The sequence below is a fragment of the Gigantopelta aegis genome, chromosome 6 (genome assembly GCF_016097555.1).
Source record: "Gigantopelta aegis isolate Gae_Host chromosome 6, Gae_host_genome, whole genome shotgun sequence".
NCBI classification, from domain to species: domain Eukaryota; kingdom Metazoa; phylum Mollusca; class Gastropoda; order Neomphalida; family Peltospiridae; genus Gigantopelta; species Gigantopelta aegis.
Genome location: NC_054704.1, coordinates 65,383,372 through 65,404,240, shown reverse-complemented (window position 1 = coordinate 65,404,240; position 20,869 = coordinate 65,383,372). Strand labels below are relative to the sequence as shown.

The 20,869-nt window shown below is 38.8% G+C and overlaps 2 protein-coding genes across 2 annotated transcripts in view; one reads left to right on the top strand and one right to left on the bottom strand.

Annotated features, from left to right (window-relative positions):
• LOC121374683 overlaps positions 1-25 on the top strand; it is a 26,540-nt gene extending 26,515 nt beyond the window's left edge. The window contains exon 14 of the mRNA XM_041501786.1: positions 21-25. Coding sequence (XP_041357720.1) covers positions 21-25 — 5 coding nt within the window. The remainder of the gene's footprint in view (positions 1-20) is intronic.
• Positions 26-2,198: 2,173 nt separating this feature from the next.
• Positions 2,199-18,890, bottom strand: LOC121376447. Its single transcript, XM_041504322.1, has 3 exons — positions 18,263-18,890; positions 5,265-5,608; positions 2,199-2,679 (listed from the first exon to the last, which is right to left on the bottom strand). The coding sequence occupies exons 2-3, from the start codon at positions 5,481-5,483 to the stop codon at positions 2,458-2,460; spliced, it is 441 nt and encodes a 146-aa protein (XP_041360256.1). The 5' UTR covers positions 5,484-5,608; positions 18,263-18,890; the 3' UTR covers positions 2,199-2,457.
• Positions 18,891-20,869: the final 1,979 nt, after the last annotated feature.

Below are 20,869 nucleotides of genomic sequence, written 5' to 3'. Positions count from 1 at the left end.
TCTGTGCGATTCTTCTGCAGACTAGCTGGATTTGCACTGTGATCCGATCGGGAAAAAAAAAACGCCGTACGAAAATCGCATTAATGGAAACACTTACTATAAAAACAATGGTGTACGATATTAGAAGCACCCGTACCCACACCGCACCCGGGCGGCAACTCCATTTAATGGAATCATAGTTTTATGGGGGTGGATACTCCACTGTGGTGGCAGATGCCCTGGTCGTGGTGGATATCCACCCTGCGGTTGTGGAGAGGAAACAGGGGTGATGCCTGACCAGGGGCAGTGAAGCCTTGACGAGGGTGCTGCACTGCAGGATACACTCCTCCATAAGGTGGAGCACCAATTTAGTAGTCTCCAGGGGGTGGAGCACCAGTTTGGTAGTCACCAGGGAGTGGGGTATCAGTTTGGTAGCCACCAGGGGTGGAGTATCAGTTTGGTAGCCACCAGGGGGTGGAGCACCAGTTTGGTAGCCACCAAAGGGTGGAGTAAAAGATGGGTAGCCACGAAGGGGTGGTGCACCAGATGGGTATACCCAGGTTGTGGGAAAGCGGTGTTTGATGAGGCGGGGTAGCCAGATCCTGGTGGATACGCAACGCCTGCATCGTGTTTTGCATGTTTATCACGCTTTCCACCGTACGCTATGCGAGGGGCAGCAAACTCAGGTACATAATTTTGAGGTTCAACACATCCTTTAGTGTAGAGTCCATACTTTTTAGCTTTTTCTTTTCACTCGTAATCTGAAGAGTTCCAACTTGAATTTGAGTACCCCATTGTGTGATACCAGCCTACTGACTCCAAAATTCCGTAATATCTACCAACACAGGCCCGTATGAATAAAATCTTTATTTATATAGAGCAGGACAAAACAAAACCGCCTGCCTACACTACCTATTCAAACTAGTCGGGGCCACGTTCATAAGTTAAACTTTGTTTTAAAGTTTGTATTTGTTTATCGACACCACTAGAGCACATTAATTTATTAATCATCGGCTGTTGGATGTAAAACATTTAGTAATTCTGACAATATAGTCTTAGAGAACAAACCCTCTACATTTTTTTCAATTAGTAGCACCATCAAACAGACAGGATAGCACATACCACAGCCTTTAACATACCAGTCGTGGTGCACTGGCTGGAACGAGAAATAGCCCAATAGGCCCACCGACGGGGTCCGATCCTAGACCGACCGCGCATCTAGCGACCGCTTTAACACTGGGCTACTTTCCGCTTAGTTTATGTGTCGTCTGCACTATAAAATTATGAGGGGCTGAACGTAGCTCAGTTTTTAAAGCGCCCGCCTGATGTATTATATTTCCGTTGTGTTCTTAAATTCGTTGATTGCATTAATCCACGAAATACACATCCATTAGATCACCACGAACAGTAAATTAATAGTGAATATTTAGAGCTAAGTAACAGTGGTGATCATGGGACCAACTGACTCCTCGGAAACCTTTAGGTGAGCACTCTCCAACTGAGCTATAACACACACACACATACGCACGTACGCGCACGCACACACACACACACACACACACACACACACACATACGCACGTAAGCACGCGCACACACACACACACACACACACACACACACACACACACACTCGTCCAATCAATGGACAAAATCAGATGGGAGAAAAAACAAAATAATATCGACCGTAAAGTGAATTATCTGCATTTAATTGTGTCAGATGCATCTGATTACAAAACAACGACGATGACAACAACAACTACTACAACAAAAATGTGAATTACTTACTACAGGGTTTTTAAACTGTTCGCGTTATTTCACAAATCATGTACACGATGACAAAAACAACGTAAAGTTTATATATATCTTATTACCTCGTATAAAGCTCATAAAGACTGGATGCGGCTCGTGCGTGCGGTCCGACTACTGCGTCTGATGAAGCCGCGGTTTCCATTTTGGCCATATACTAGTATACCAGATACGAATATTTCATTGCGGCTGGTTGCAAGGAAATGTTTTATTTAACGACGCACTCTACACATTTTATTTACGGTTATATGGCGTCGGACATATGGTTACGGATCACACAGATATTGAGAGAAAAAACTCCTGTCGCCACTTCATGAGCTACTCTTTTCGATTAGCAGCAAGGGATCTTTTATACGCACCATCCCACAGACAGGATAACACATACCACGGCCTTTGATATACCAGTCGTGGTGCACTGGCTGGAACGAGAAATAGCCCAATGGGCCTCCCGATAGGGATCGATCCCAGACCGACCGCGCATCAAACGAGCGCTATACCACTGAGTACGCAAGCAAGCATCCAGTCTAGACGCTCTTATTGAAACTAATAGCGTTCGATTAATTTTCTTTACCCGCACCGCACGCACGCACCGCATCCAGTCTATATTCACCTGTAGACAAGTGTATTGGTAAATAATAATAAAAAATATTCTTCTTATTACTTATAACACTTAGTTTCCAACTCTTAGTTTCCAGTGGTCCACTTGATACGTCCCCGAATACGACGTGATGTAGCCCAGTCGTCGTTGAAGCAGTTTCAGGAGTTTGACAGTTTCATCTTCACTGCCGTCGTCGTCAGACTCAGTGATGGCGGCGTCATTACGGACAACGTCTGGCTCCAAATCAAGGTCGCTCGATACTGTTACAGAACTTTCCGTTAGATGGTAGGCGAACTGTAATTTAGAAGTTCACAAAAGCACAGCATTACTTCGAATTTATTTTATATACCGGTACTTTTTATTATATGTATACAAAACCACACACATCTACATACATATCTACACACACACACACACTCGCACAAACCACGCGGGCACAAAGGTAATTTATTATATATTTTCGAATCAATTTTTTCTATACGTTCATTCCTCCATTCATTCATTCATTCATTCATTCATTCATTCATCCATTCATTCATTCATTCATTCATTCATTCATTCATTCGTTTATTTATTCATTAGTTGAATACTGCTATTTCCATCTCCTGTCATGTTTTACTTTAGATATTAAAGGGACCTTTTAACTACTGTAATTACATGTTAAATATATTGTTCCAAATAAAATATTCGTGGTTGTATTTTAAACGGTTTTCTGATCGTCCTAGTGTTTGCACTAGGTCAAACTAGCCCATTCATAAGTAAATAAATATATACTCATTTATAAGTGATAAAATATTCATTTATTTTTAATGCTGTTAATTGTTGTAATAGATAACATGGATTATTTATATATATATATAACTTAGATGGTTTTAGTGGAAACAATTATTTTTAAAAGTTAACTTTATTCTAAACTGATGAAAATTGTTTGCATATTTTTTTTATAAACAAACCATAAAGTATGCCTAATGTTGTGTAAATTGATAAATTGATTAAACATGATTTCAGTATGAAAAATCTACATTAAAAATTAATTATTATAAATTACTAAAAAAAAAAATTAGGGGGGGGCGTATCAACAGTTAAAATTGGGCAAGTGGATTTTTCACCATGGCCAGTGAATATTCAAATCTACTGGTCTATGGCAAGTAAATTAAAAACCAAATTCTAGAACCCATGTTAGGTCAAAATTATTGGGATACCAAATACAGTTTGGGCTACTTACGAATATTAAGACGATCAGTAACACATTGAATCTACAGACACTGATATTCTAAACAAGGAAATATACAGCAACCGTGATTAGATTGTGTATGCATGTTTCTTCTAAAATAGTTTTGTTGCTGAAGGTTGGACAGAACATTTATTACCCATTATATTGATGCCCCATAACGTCATTTAAAGTCTTTGAAAATCCGTTAATTTGACGGCAGAGTCATTACTATTGTTTCTTTTTGTTGTGTGTTTCTTTGTTGGGGTTTTTGTGCGGTTTTTTGCTTGTTGGTTGTTTCTTTTTGTTGTGTGTTTCTTTGTTGTTTTTGTTTGTTTGTTTATTATTGTTGTTGTTTGTTGCTGTTTGTTGTTTGTTGTTGTTGTTTGTTTGTTTGTTTATTATTGTTGTTGTTTGTTGTTGTTTTTGAATGTTTGTTTGTTTGAAAAAAAAGTTCATTCCTAATCACTTGTAATATCAAAGAACATGGCATGTACTGATGTAAAGAAATAAGGGAACACATCGCATTGTAGACCAAATTTAATTCACTACTAGCGTAATAATGTCTGTATTTCACACCAAGTTGTAATGTGGGATTGAATGTCTGTAGTGTTGGATGTGCCGCCTATATGTTCCCAGTCAACTTCTGATAATATGAATTGATTTTTGATGCAATCATTATTTCTTGTTGCTATCCGTGTTATCCTTATCCTTATCCAATTATTTCATTAGTAGCATGGGATCTTCTATATGCACCATCCCACACAGGATCGCACATACCACGACCTTTGATATACCAGTCGTGGGGCAAATAGCCCAATGGGCCCATCAACGGAGATCGATCCTAGACGGACCGCGCATCAGGCGAGCGCTTTACCACTGGTCTGCGTCCTACACCCTGTATATAAGATGATGTCTATGTGTTGTGGTTTTCTTCTCATGATTTGTGGCATAGGTGTCACAATTACTATTATTATGTTTACTAACTAATCACGGCAATTATACAAAGTACTGGGGGTATCGTTCGTATTGTGCTTTCTTAACCATGACAAGTGTAATTTAACTTTAACTAGATTTTAGTAAAGAAGTGTTCAGACTGAGCAACTTGAAGTAACGATTTGCATCATGCGATATGTACTGCACTCGTTTTGCTTGCTGCATGACTTGTAGTATGCATTTACAACAGATATACGATTTATTGATCCTCGACTGCATGATACAAGTGGTTACTTCAAGTCACATCATAGGCGTCGGGAGGCTGGGTCCGACGGACAAAACCCATCCTCACTCTTAAGAAAATGTGGTCCTTCTTCCCTTTAAAAAGTGAGGGGCGGGACGTAGCCCAGTGGTCGATTTAGGATCGATCCCCGTCGGTGGCCCCATTGTGCTATTTCTCGTTCCAGCCAGTGCTCCACAGCTGGTGTAACAAAGGCTGTGGTATTTACTATCCTGTCTGTGGGATGATACACATAAAAAAATCCCTTGCTGCTAATCGAAAAGAGTAGCCCATGAAGTGGCGACAGCAGGTTTCCTCTCTATATATTTGTGTGATCCTTAACCATATGTCCGACGTCATATAACCATAAATAAAATGTGTTGACTGCGTCGTTAAATAAGACATTTTCTTCCTTCCTTCCTTTAAAAAATGAATGAAAGAATGCCTTTTTACCAGGTAAATTTGTTCCACAACTAGGCCCGGCGGCACCAGAACGTCCCACGAAACAGCCTCGTGTGAGACGAGAACTAGAATGACAGGTTTCTTGGTGCTGCCAATAATCTGTACTGTGGTTCTCGGTTTCGTGGTGTTGCCTTGAGTCTGCTTCGTGGGCCCCGTGTCTCCAGTATTCTGGTTCTGATAGGCCCCCAGGACGTGGACTTCCCTCGACATGGTCGACGCAGACACGTTGTAGCAGCTGGTAGTCGGGTAAACCTTTCTCGGGGGGTTTCCGCGGAAAGTGGGCGTACCTCGCGCGGAGGGGTCGTTTAGGAGAATGTGACAACCTTTGATGTGAGCTGTTGAGATCAAAGATAGTTAATATTACCAAACAGAATGTAATGAAGGTGTATTATGACTATGTAAGCAATACAATATAGTATCTTATATTTATTCTTGGATGACAAATGAAAAAATTAAAAGATGGCAGATCAGAATATTGAACTGTTGGTAGTGGTAGTGGTAGTGGTAGTGGTGGTGGTGGTGGTGGTGGTGGTGGTGGTGGTGTGTGGTGGTGGTGGTGGTGGTGGTGGTAGTGGTGGTAGTGGTGGTGGTGTAGTGGTGGTGTAGTAGTGGTGGTGGTGGTGGTAGTGGTGGTAGTGGTGGTGGTGTAGTGGTGGTGTAGTAGTGGTGGTGGTGGTGGTGGTGGTGCTAGTGGTGGTGAGTGTGTGTGTGTGTGAGAGAGAGAGAGAGAGAGAGAGAGAGAGAGAGAGAGAGAGAGAGAGAGAGAGAGAGAGAGAGAGAGAGAGAGAGAGACGTTTCACATTCATACATGGATAACGTCTAAAATGGTACATGACATAAAACGCAATGTCAAAAACATGATATACCGATGAGATGCCACTGAATGTCTGTTATACTTACTAAACCGAGGGTCGATCGACTTTGTTAGACTGTTTTACCAGAATAAAACACAGTTCATTACTTTTCCGAGAGTTAAGCTGTATCCTAACCAGACGGGAGAGATACAAGCAATTATTTTAGAAATCATTGATTTCAATTGCCGAATCCTAACTGGACGCGTGCAACGGGACATATTTATCCATCGCACCATACGCGTACGGTTAGGATACGGCGATTAAAATAAATGATTTCTAAAATAATCGCTTACATCGCTCGCCTCGCTCGTGACCGGTTAAACTGCATCCTAACTGGACGCGTGCGACGCGAGCGACGCCATAATATGTATTCATTTTAAAATTGTTGAAAACAGTTGAAACTGCCAAGTAAAAGTTGTTTGTTTAGTTAATATATTTTTGTCGCTCGTGTTTCGCGACAAAAAATAGAAACACTTCCTATCGGTATTGTGTCGCGCGCACCGGCCTCGGTGGCGTCGTGGTTAGGCCATCGGTCTACAGGCTGGTAGGTACTGGGTTCGGATCCCAGTCGAGGCATGGAATTTTTAATCCAGATACCGACTCCAAACCCTGAGTTGGTGCTCCGCAAGGCTCAGTGGGTAGGTGTAAACCACTTGCACCGACCAGTGATCCATAACTGGTTCAACAAAGGCCATGGTTTGTGCTATCCTGCCTGTGGGAAGCGCAAATAAAAGATCCCTTGCTGCTAATCGGAAAGAGTAGCCCATGTAGTGGCGACAGCGGGTTTCCTCACAGAATCTGTGTGGTCCTTAACCATATGTCTGACGCCATATATCAGTAAATAAAATGTGTTGAGTGCGTCGTTAAATAAAACATTTCTTTCTTTCTTTTTTTGTGTCGCGCGCTCGACAACATCAATCTGTCGCGTCGTACGCGTGCGGTTGTTTGTTTGAAACATATTTTAAACTCCTAATTACAAATGTTATAACATTATAGCCGACTACTATTGCTACAAATATTTGAAACAAAGCATAATACATATACATAAATACATAAAACATAAAGCACGACATATTAACAGATAACGGTTAGGATGTAGCAAGACAAAGCATAATACATATACATAAATACATAAAACATAAAGCACGACATATTAACAGATAACGGTTAGGATGTAGCAAGACAAAGCATAATACATATACATAAATACATAAAACATAAAGCACGACATATTAACAGATAACGGTTAGGATGTTGTTTTGGGGTTTTTTTTTAAATTGCTCACGTCGCTCGCATACAGCTTTAGGATACGGCTTTATAGTTTCCACAATAGTAAGGAAGTACATTTTATCCTCACAAAAAGAAGAAACAAACACAGATAACGGTCTGTGGTAGAATAAACCGTTAGACCAATCGATCACAATTGTTTAGTACGTACTTCATATATTAAGTAGCTTTTCAATGGTACCTCATTTTATACAGTTAGGATTGTTGTCATGCACTGTTTAAAATTAAGTATGTATTAACGGAAACTTATAATGCAAACACACAATAATGAAAGTGATTTCGTGTATATGTTTAATATATTTTGTTTTGCAAGTACGCTTCCCGTGAATCAATTTTAGAAATTGAGACGGGTTTTTTCAGCACACCAGGTATAAAGAAAAGAAAAAAACCCTCGAGAAATGGAACATGTTAAAAAAAAAAAAAAAAATGTTTTAATTAATATAACTCTATAGGTAGTACTAGACCAAATAACTTCTGGCTGGGTCAAAGTTCGAGGTGCACCGAACTTTTGATAGAGAAGTGAACACCACAAGTCCTGTGATTGGTTATAAATGTGAGTGTGTTGGTTGTAAAAAATAATAGTTTCATCTGGGTAAAAAAAAAATGCAATTTTATTTCATCTAGTACCAGTGTGTTAAGTAGCCTTGTGCTTGAAACATGTATGGGGTACCTGTAAAAAAAAGTACTCGAATTTTGTGCAAAACTAGGGTAGTCATAGACGCTATCCGTTATCTCAGAAACGAGCAGCTTGACCCCCAATTTTTTCTGATTCACTTTAAGTGTGAGAGGTGGTAGTATTTATATCCGTGGCGTTTATGTCGATTGATACACTGCAGGTATGAGTTTTAGCCACATATGTTACTATTGTCGTCTATGGGATTTGATTTGGTAGTATACACCCTATAGCACATATTCAGTGCATAATAAAAAATATTATGATTTTGTCATTTTATTTAATTAAACTATACTGGTTGATTAATTAGCCATCACTCGACAATGCAAGTTCACAGTGACCTTGACCTTGACAATAACCTCTGTACATGGCTCTGAATGGAGTTTGAATCAAAGTTAGCACTGAAGAAAAGTTGGTTTTGGCCTATAATTCATACTGTAAAGATTTCAATAATTTCTTTTTACATGGTATTTGACCTGCCATATACAACTGCTCTTAAATATGGTATTATATATAGGCAACCTGAACTAAGGTTTTAATAGCAATTTATTTTTATATTAAAAATAGCATGTGCCAATAGTGGGTTAATGTCTTTAGTTTCCATTAACATTGTTAATTTTTCATGTATGAAATTCTGAAAACTCAAATTTGTAAAGAACTTGATTTTTATTGTCATTTTGACATATTTATAGGGTGCTAAGTTATATTTTAGGCAAATTTGTAGTTTTATGCAAAATTTAAAGTAAATTTGAAGAAAAACTTTACCAAAAACATAATTAAATTTGTTGTCACTATTGTGCCTTCTGTTCTAATTTATACATAACAATTAGGTTGCTAAACATATACTTAGATCTCCAAATCATTTTTTTTCTTCTTAATAATCACTTAGTTAGCTCTCATGAAGAGCATTTTGAGTTTATACTAGATTCAGAACCATTTTTTTTCAGATTTGATAATCTGCCTTGGTTTAAGTTGATAATTTATTTTATTGTTAAAGCTGTATTACCTAATGTTACTAGCTAAATAAAATGCTGGATTACAGATTGTAGGCATACATCCAATATACATATTGTATTCATCCGGATTAGAAAATAATGCAAGAAAATATATGTTCGGGTAATTTTGTCATTTAAAAATAGCTTTTTTCAGTAATTAATCAAAAATAAATGTGTGAAAGCTGCATGAAAATTCCAGATATGACAACTATTAAAACATCCAACTACAGTAGGCTATAAATAAAATATAGTCAGGAATATTGGTGGCTGCCAATGGTTTTTATGGTTCATTATGAAAATCAGCATGGCCGATGGATTTGAAATTCCCACACCTGGTAACATGAAGACACCCACATCCAACATACAGGATTTCCTCCCAACACTAATGTTCAGGACATTAAGTCATTACTTCATACAGGTACAGTCATGTTTGTGTTTCCTTCCTCAGACAGTGTATTTTTTTAATACTGATATTTCTTTGATGTGCCTGTTAAGGTCTTCATAATCTAGGGGTCAGTCAAGTGCATGTGTTTTAATGGAATTCTTTAAATGGGTAGAGGTACTCTGACTATCTTTGTTGTCTCTACATATATACCTCAGTACACACACCCAACTGAAAGTAAATATCTTCAGAAGTTTTATTTTAAAACATTTTGTTGTTTAATATGACATATTGCATTTGTACAAAACTACATGCAATATATATGCCTTTTGAGGTGTACATTATATTAGGTTGCACTGTAGAAACAACAGTTTCAGTGAGGTTGTCAGTTTATGTCAGAATACACCAGACCCTGGTTGTCATAAAGACACATAGCTGGACACCTTTTGAAAAATGTTTGTTAGCAGTATAGGTAGTACTAGACCAAATAACTTCTGGCTGGGTCAAAGTTCGAGGTGCACCGAACTTTTGATAGAAAAGTGAACACCACAAGTCCTGTGATTGGTTATAAATGTGAGTGTGTTGGTTGTAAAAAATAATAGTTTCATCTGGGTAAAAAAAAATGCAATTTTATTTCATCTAGTACCAGTGTGTTAAGTAGCCTTGTGCTTGAAACATGTATGGGGTACCTGTAATAAAAGGTACTCGAATTTTGTGCAAAACTAGGGTAGTCATAGACGCTATCCGTTATCTCAGAAACGAGCAGATTGACCCCCAATTTTTTCTGATTCACTTTAAGTGTGAGAGGTGGTAGTATTTATATCCGTAGCGTTTATGTCGATTGATACGCTGCAGGTAGGAGTTTTAGCCACATATGTTACTATTGTCGTCTATGGGATTTGATTTGGTAGTATACACCCTATACATATTTTTAGTTCCGCTGAACCTCTTCAGATGTTGAATTGCCCTCGGGGTATTGGTGTTTTTCCCGTTCCAACCAGTGACACACGAAGTCTGTGGTTGATGAAGTAACTTTGACAGTTGAACATCAAGGGACAAGGAACGGCGCTCTGATTGGCTAAATGCATCACGTGATGTCCCAGCACAGGTATTGCTATTCAGCAAGTTTATTTATTGCCTTAAGTTTGTGCTATCCTGTCTGTGGGATGGTGCATATAAAAGATCCCTTGCTGCTAATCGAAAAGGATAGTTCATGAAGTGGCGACAGCGAGTTTCCTCTCTCAATATCTGTGTGGTCCGTAACCATGTCTGACGCCATATAACCGTAAATAAAATGTGTTGAGTGCGTCTTTAAATAAAACATTTCTTTCTTCCTTTCTTTCTCTAACCAGCTGATCTATTTATAACTTTCATGTATTTCACCACACGTTAGAATTACAGTTACTATATTACATCATAACATCCTTTTTTCTCTCACCCATAAAACCGATATAATAACAAGTGAAGAAAATAATATAGTATTTATTAGACAAAGTATTGAATCAGTTGCTTGCAATACTTATCTGTCCCGAGTCAAACCCCTGGCTATACAGAGACAGGACTCGACATAGACATGATCGAAACCTTCGTGGTATATCATGAGCATGTTAAAATTAGCCAGCCAGCCAGCAATACATTTTGTGTACACACACAGTCAAACACGTTATAACAATAGCAGTTCACATCAGCTGTGACCCCGTTTCACGTACTATTTGTTTGTATTACAGTATTATCATACTTATGTATAATGATCGCTGTCTGTACATATACTGTAACACTAAAGCATCATTGTTCGTTGATTGGATCGGATAACATATTAACGTGCCTATATCCAATTAAGGTTCAAGCACGTCTCTCCCGGGCACAATCTCTGACTTCGCCAGTGACTGGTCCGGGACAGAAAGGAGGGGTATACTAGAGTTTAAAATAGGCAGAATGTTTACAATAGCAATTAGTAAAAAAGTTAATAGAATTTTAAAAAATAAAATAAAAAGTTACAAGCCAAAAATAAACGGAATTGACTGCTCGGCTGAATATTTATATAATTTGGAGCATTTTAATAGGACAGTCCAAAAATAAATATGAGAAAGAAGAAAGGATCGGACTATTTAATAATATTTTTAAAAAGAAGTAATTTCGACATAAAATTTTGAACGAAGGTCTAAAAGTTTAAAGTCCGATCTATGTGTCCACGTGAGTGGCCTCGTTATGGCCGTTAAGGTGCACAGCTTGTAGGGACGAGATGGGTTGCATCCTGTCAAGAAAACCCCTAGATTGACGTTGAAGGTGTAGTGCTGTGCTGAAATACAGATCTTGAGAAGCCGGATCCGTCTAAATGATAGAGAGCATCAGACTAGGGTATAGTCCAGTCGTCAAGGGTTGGTATAGTGGTGCGGACGGGCCCGACTCCGGAGGATATGAGATGGTATCAATATAAAGCAAAGTAAAGTCTAGAAAAGAGTAGTAGGGGTCGATCTCGCTTCCTATTTCTTCTTAGAGTGGGGCGGTCAATCTTCCATAGTTCACCAAGGTAAACATCTACGGTCCGTTTTTTAACATTTTGACATTTATTGGACCTCCGATGTTTACAAGTTTAACAGCAAAAACAGGCGTGCACTTTCCGCCCAATTTTCAGGCGGAATCGATACAATCATGGAATTAATTATTTCGTGGCGAAATATGAGATGTAATAACAAATACAAACACTTACTGTATAAAGAAAAGCTCCCGAGTTACGTTTTACGTATAAATTGACATTTTGTCCAAATAGTAATCCTGCATTAATCCAATTTTCAGTTACGAACAAAATCTCGAATATTCCCACCGGCCATTATGAGCATATTTAAAATGTGATTGAAAACTATTGGCGGGATCGGATTATTTTTTATTATTATTCGTCTCGGGTTCACGAGTTTCTTCCACGATATTTAATAAAATATCACATTTAATAATAATAAGAAGAAGAAGAAGAATTATAATAATAATAAATAAATAAATAAATAAACTAATTAATGAATAATATTTTTTTAAATCAATTAATAAATAATAAATTAAGTAATAATAACAACTAAATAATATAATTAAACAATTATTAATTAATACTTAATAAATAATATAATAATAAATTACTGAATAATGTTAGTAATTATTATAAATAAATAACATAATAAATAAATTATTGATTTAATAATAATAATTAATTACTTAATTAATTTAATTATTAACTGAATAAAAACGTGCTTTTCCATTTATAAATGTTTCCTTTACACACACACACTTATATATACACACAACACAGAGGGGGTTGGGGGAGACAAACATAGAGGGATGAAACGGGGTGGCAAGAGATCACGCATTTGCTTGTTTCTACCGGCCTCGGTGGCGTCGTGGCAGGCCATCGGTCTACAGGCTGGTAGGTACTGGGTTCAGATCCCAGTCGAGGCATGGGATTTTTAATCCAGATACCGACTCCAAACCCTGAGTGAGTGCTCCGCAAGGCTCAATGGGTAGGTGTAAACCACTTGCACCGACCAGTGATCCATAACTGGTTCAACAAAGGCCATGGTTTGTGCTATCCTGCCTGTGGGAAGCGCAAATAAAAGATCCCTTGCTGCCTGTCGTAAAAAGAGTAGCCTATGTGGCGACAGCGGGTTTCCTCTAAAAACAGTGTCAGAATGACCATATGTTTGACGTCCAATAGCCGATGATAAGATAAAAAATCAATGTGCTCTAGCGGCGTCGTTAAATAAAACAAACTTTACTTTTGCTTGTTTCTTGTTGTTTTCTTGTTAATGTGCATTATTCGTAATTAATGTGCATTATTCGTAATTTAGTGTGCTTACCCGTGTTTAACACACATTGGTACGAGGCAGTTGTCTCAAGCAGCAGTTGTCACCAAGTCACACTTATGAATTAATTACATTCAACAACACAGTTAATGTTCAAATGGTTAAGTAGGAATCAAAGTACACTTCGGTTTAGCCGATGTGCAGACAGGTACAAGGCAGTTATCACAAGCAGCAGTTGTCACCAAGTCACAGTTATACATTAATTATTACAATAAATGTTCATATGGTTGCGAGGCAATCCTCAACAACACAGTTAATGTTAAATTAGGTAAGTAGGAATGAATTATCACTAACAGCAGTTGTCATCAACAGTATGAATGAAACACATCAGTACAATACAACTTCACATGGTTGCGAGGCTATGGCAGCAACTCTTAACGTTTTCCACACCTATTATTGAAAGGTGCAAAACACATATCACAGGTGACGTTTACTACCACGTATTCATAATGTAATTTACAAATTTAGACATTTTTCTATTCCAAATTTAATTTTATCTTGGCAGGGACATTGAGCAGTGCGGGTAGAACAACATTAGCATCTAGCGCATTTGCAAATAGCATTTGTGTCACATTGTCCACATTGTGTATCATCACTATCACTGGTGATACCTTCAAATTTATTCATCACATTTGCACGAGTAGGCTACAAACGTGATTTGCATTCCTAACAACTTTGCCAGATCTTTTTCTGTGGTTTTTAAGGACAGAGTAAAATGGTCGTATACAGTCATGGCATAACCTCTCCTTCCATCTCGTACACATCTGCCAACTTCCTGCCAGTAGGACAACACCGAAATTGGGGCACCAACATGGACGACAATGTCTACGTCAGGTATATCGAGGTCCATGCCTAGGGCAACTGTTGCTATGAGGCATCTGATGTTACTATTTTCAGACTTGAATGTGTCAGTGAAAATCATTATAACATTTTAGATGTATATGTATAAAATATTTTCAACAGTTAGTTTAACTTTCATATTGTCTGTTTCCCCATTTATTTGTGTGTCTGTGCACCTTTCCTCAGAACTTGCTAAATATTATGAAAGATTAATGAAACAATTATAATCAATGATTTTTTTAGGTTGTGGAGTTGGGGGTTGTGCAGGTTAATTATAAGAAATTTATAATATTTTGTTTTTGTTTTAAATTGAATAAAAACCCTAAAATAACTAATAACCAGTAATTATAGCTAAAAACAAATTAATAATAAAACAAAAATGAAGAGTAAAAATGAATAATAAATAATTAAATAAACCCCTTAAAATAACTAATGACCTGCAATGATAATTAAACTAAGATTTTTTTAAGAAAAAAAACAAGAGAAAAACTTTTGAAACGCATGTAAGTAATGGCCTGTAATAATAAACAATTTTTCAAAAATACTAAAGGAAATAATAATTTTTAAAAAAGTAAATAAATGAAGGCCTTAAAATAAGTAATGACCTGTACTGACAATCATTATTTTTTTAATAATAATAAAAAATAATAATACACCCCAAAACTTGAAAAGAAAAAGAAAGAAATGTTTTATTTAACGACGCACTCAACACATTTTATTTACGGTTATATGGCGTCAGACATATGGTTAAGGACCACACAGATTTTGAGAGGAAACCCACTGTCGCCACTACATGGGCTACTCTTCCGATTGGCAGCAAGGGATCTTTTATTTGCGCTTCCCACAGGCAGGATAGCACAAACCATGGCCTTTGTTGAACCAGTTATGGATCACTGGTCGGTGCAAGTGGTTTACACCTACCCATTGAGCCTTGCGGAGCACTCACTCAGGGTTTGGAGTCGGTATCTGGATTAAAAATCCCATGTCTCGACTGGGATCCGAACCCAGTACCTACCAGCCTGTAGACCGATGGCCTGCCACGACGCCACTGAGGCCGTTCCCCAAAACTTGAATGCGATAATATTAATAATGCATATAAAGCAACCCACACAGAGCACATATATAGAAACACAAATAACAAAATAAATAATCAATTCCATTCAGTTCTGCAATATTTCTTTTTATTGGGTGTACATAAAATGCTTGATACGAATAATTCTTGTTCCGCAAAATTTTCATTCCGCATTTCCTATGTGCCAGGATAAAAGTAGGTTTCAAATGTACAAATGTGTCATCTTCAAACATCTAATTCTGGAAAGGTTACCAAAGGTATTGTACTTAATATTTTTGTCTAAAATTTATTAAAATACGTTGTTGTACGTGTTGAAGCTCTTAAATAAAGCACATATGCCTGATTTTATTAAATCGTGATTGCAAATGGAAAATTCGATCCAATGGATAAACGTTACGGCACAGCAATAAACATCACAATAATAAATATCGTGCCGGAGACGTTTATCTTGATGAACTAAATCTCCAGTGCTGCTAGGACAGGCTTGGACATGTAGAGACTAAACGCGAACAACCGTGGCGTTCTGCAGAATGGCCGTCATACGAGTCACGGAAAAACTGGTGGACATAGCCAGAGAAATGACGTGGAGATAAGGAATCTCGCTAAAAAAAGAATCCAACCTGGTGGTGCAGTCTGTCGAAACGAGATGCGTTCAATAAGTTCCAATGGCCGCATACATTCCAGTAGAAAACTCCCATTTCGCTGACAAAAACAAAACAAAACAAAATGGAGGATTCCCAATTCGAGCACACGAAAGCACGTGCAGTATGCACAAGCGAAACAAACACGTCTTACCGCGTCGAGCTCTAGGCTGGAAATGTTGTTCGTTGAAACAGTTGTATGAGCTAATTTCAAGGTGTACAAAGGGAAAACTATTAAAAGTCGTACGCTACGACATATAACCAGGTCAAACCACTTGGAGTGCGCACGATATATTTATAGCGCGATGGGACATTTTCGCGATTGTAACACATACTGCAATACCTATGTTGGGACGTCACGTGGTGCATTTAGCCAATCAGACCCCCCGTCCCTTTTTTTTTTAACTGTCAAAGTTACTTCATCATCGTATTATTTAACGACACACTCAACACATTTTATTTACCGTTATATGGCGTCGGACATATGGTTAAGGACCACACACATATTGTCGCCACTTCATGGGCTACTCTTTCCGATTAGCAGCAAGGGATCTTTTATATGCACCATTCCACAGACAGGATAGCACATACCACGGTCTTTGATATACCAGTCGTGGTGCACTGGCTGGAGTGAGAAATAGCCCAATGGGCCCACCGACGGGGATCGATCCCAGACGGACCGCGCATCAAGCGAACGCTTTACCACTGGGCTAAGTGGCATTTTAAAATGAGGATATGTTTCCTGGCAAAAAATATCAACTATACTGTATAACTAAACATTACGATATGAAACACACTAGACCCAAGTTTAACATCTAACATTGAACGTCAAATCATATAACAAGCTTATACGTCAACACTCACCCGAACTACCCCCGCAAACACCCCCCACCCCCACCCCACCCCACCCCACACACAGATGCTTTGAGAGAGAGAGAGAGAGAGAGAGAGACTGAGAGAGAGACAGAGAGACAGAGAGGACAGACAGACTGAGAGACAGAGCAAGACAGAGACAGAAAAACAGACAAGCAGAAAGAGACACAGAGACACAGAGACAGTGTACACGCGTGTGAGTGTTTCTATATGTGACCAAAAAAGTGGCATTTTAAAATGAGAATATGCTTCGTGGCAAAAAATATCAACTATACTGTATAACTAAACATTACGATATGAAACACACTAGACCCAAGTTTAACTAACATCTAACACTGAACGTCAAATCATATAACAAGCTTATACGTCAACACCCACCCGAACTACCCCCACAACCCCCCCCCCCCCACACACACAGATGAGATGAGAGAGAGAGAGAGAGAGAGAGAGAGAGAGAGAGAGAGAGAGAGAGAGAGAGAGAGAGAGAGAGAGAGAGAGAGAGAGAGAGAGGACAGACAGACTGAGAGACAGAGCAAGACAGAGACAGAGAAAAACAGACAAGCAGAAAGAGACACAGAGACAGTGTACACGCGTGTGTTTCTATATGTGGCCCCAAAAAAGAAAGAAAATGTTTTATTTAACGACGCACTCAACACATTTTATTTACGGTTATTTGGCGTCAGACATATGGTTAAGGACCATACCTATATGTGACAAAGACAATAGTTATAATCAAATCATTAAGCAAATTTAAAAGCGTGCCTTAACAAACTACCATGTTTCAACATGACACGGTCAAAATGACAGCAGTATTACCTCCCTGTTTCTCTTACGTCATGATAAACTAACCGTTCGTATTACCGTGATTTATAAATACTAATTAACTTTTGTGAAGTGCTAGTGTTTGCGTCAGTGTGGTTAAAACTATCACAGTGCGATATAGTGCACGGCGCACATTAAGTCAATACTTGTCTTACTGTGCAGGGTGAGTTGCTTCCCTCTATTTAGCAAATTTAATATGGCGGGCAAATTGTTTTATGTTGTCGTTGGAAGATTTATTTTGTTAACAATGATGCAAGTACTTCAATCGGGATTTAGTGAGTACGGCAGGTTATACATTTTTGCTTTGTGCCCCCATTTGTTCACCCCCGAGAAACGGTTGAAATTTTGGTTTTTCAGAAAGCTCAGATGGGCTAGCTCGAGAAACACGTCAGAATAGCCCTATGATACGTAATTATTTCAAACTTATTCGGGGGGAGGGCCCAGTCAGACGATCCGTGGCCGCCACGGGCGATTCGCGCTCGAACCCCCCCCCCCCCCCCCCCTGCAAATTTTCCTGCGAACACGCCCCTGATGATTGTTGCTTTGTGCGTCCATTTGTTGCACTCGGTTGAGAAACGGTTGAAATATGGTACCACAAAGTTTGAATACCAGCTATATATATACAATATTCGGACGTAGAAACAACCACACTTTCTACGTCCCTTCGGAGTAGGTGCCATATAGATCTAGACCGATTCTCACCTATTGCAGGAAGCCACCAGGTGGTTGGATTGCCCTTCTGTGCCTGACGTGGTCACCTGAACTCACCGACGATGTTGCAGCTGCCGACGCCGACACACCATCCTGCTGTTGGTGTGAGCAAGTCTGTTTTGAAATTCGTCTTTCCAGAGAATCAACTTTTAATACCAGCGTCTCCATCTTTTTTTCTAACGATATTCGCTTTACCTTTTCAATGCTCAGCCGGTCTTTCAGAACGCTGATCTTTTCCTCTAGGCCACGTCTGTCGTACTCTTCGATCAAATCCGTGAATTCATCATGCATTTGATCTTGCATCATGTCAATGGCAACCTCTACCTCCCGTTTAATTTTCGCGTTTATCATTTCCATCTGTTTTCTAAACTGCCTGCGATGGCCATGTACATCATCTACGGTCATTTGCAGTAAGTAAACACACAATAAAATCCTGGCATTCATATTTGCAAGTGGAATACTGCGCAGAGGTTTACATACTGGAGTCGAGGTCAAGGCTGTTTGTGAGCAGACCTAAGTTCAGCCAGCAAACGTTTCGCTAACGTTAGCGAACTGTTTGATTGGCTTCCGACGTGGCCATTTGGTTCAATGTGAAGCTTTTAAACCAGTGTAGCGGACATTTTTTTTTTTCTGCTCGGTCTGGCTGAACGCAGCCCAGTTTATAGACCGGAAGCATGCTGACTTCCGTTCCCCGTTTAACGCACGGGCCGGAAAGCCAGTCATCCAGAGTGACACGAGCACGACATTACATTCTGTTGTTTTCAGGGACGGCAGAGAGGAAGGATCGGAATGTTTGCCCATCCACCCCTGTATTTATTTACACATACATCTATCCAACCATATACTCACCCATACATTCATTCGCCCATCTGTTCATCCATCTGTCCATGTATGCATCCACTCATGCAGTTATTCATACATACATTTGTATATACATATATGACTACATACATACATACATACATACATACATACATGCATACAAATATCAATGCATATATGCAAAAAAATACATATAATATACATAGATAGATACATCCATCCATCCATCCATACATACATGTATACATGCATACACGCGGCGGGATTTAGCTATGTCGGCTGAGCGCTTTGTTAAGGTGCTTGCGTCGCAGGATCGAACCTCCTCAGTGGATCCGTTCAACTGATTGGGGCTTTTCTTGTTCCAACCAGTGCACCACAACTGGTCAAAGGACCCTGGGACCCGTTATATGCACCATGCCAAATACAGGAGGATTGCACATACGCGTTTTTTTATCAAATCAAAACGTTTGTTTTATATTTAGGTGGGGGTAATATGACGTACGAAATTCCTATAGGCAGTCAACGTTAATTAATACTGCAAAGATTAGGGTGAAATGAACATCACAGATATTCATATTTTAAAGGGACATTCCTGAGTTTGCTGCAATATTTTAAGATGTTGTCGACTAACAGAGACTTTTTGATGACTGTAATTACATATCAAATATATTTTTTTGCATAAAATATTAGTGGCTGTATATTAAGCGTGTTTCTGATCGTTCTAATATTTGTACTAGGTTAAATTTCATTTTATTTGCTAAAATATAGTTTTGTCGTACGTACGAAATTATTTGAAGACAAAATCCAGTTTGGGCTTCTTACAAATATTAAGACGTCCAGAAACACATTGAATATACAGACACTGTTATTCTAAAAGAGAAAATATATTTAACATTTAAGTTTAATTGTTGAAATATTTTATTAGTCGGAAACATCTTACAATGCAGCAAACTCGGGAATCACCGCTTCACCGACAAGCTATGACATTCATTTTATTGCTTCATAATATTTGATCTGGTTGATACAAATACACTTTTCTCAACGAATACTAGTATTTTTATAAGAAGCGCATATACACACAAAAGACTTGGTCTTCACAAATTTGCTGTAGACCTTAGCGCTACTGCCCTGGTATTCTGGCACTACAAAATCATATGCGTGCGAGACGGGGGGTGGGGGGGGGGGGGGGGGGGGGGGGGGGCCGGGGGCCAACTAGTAAAGTCTCGAATTATACAGATGTTCTGGCAAAACGTGCTAACCTGAGACCTTTTTATCATGTATTTCCAGATTCGCGCATTTCCGTTTAATTCGGGCAAAAGCTATCCTGCCTCCTCCTCCCCCCCCCCCCCCCCTTTACGAAAATAGGAGCCCGTACGCCTACATGTATATATCAAATGCATCACAAATGCTTAATTAACAATACTGATTCAACCATATGGTATTTGCGATATTTTTACTTAATAAAGAGTTAAGAAACAAACTAGTGTACAGGCTATTCCTGTGGAAAGGAAGGTATATTTGTTAAAGGGACATTCCTGAGTTTCCTGCAGTTTTTAAGATGTTACCGACTAACAGAGACTTTTTAACGACTGTAATTACATATCAAATATATGTTTTTCCGCATTGTCACGGGGATCCTATAATACCCGTAACTGAATGAAACACGAGTATCCAAATATCTCTCCTAACTGTATATCTATTAGATCTCTCTGTATCGGGCAGTGTATACCCGAGCGGCTCGGCTCTAGGTATAAACAGAGATAAGATCTATATAAA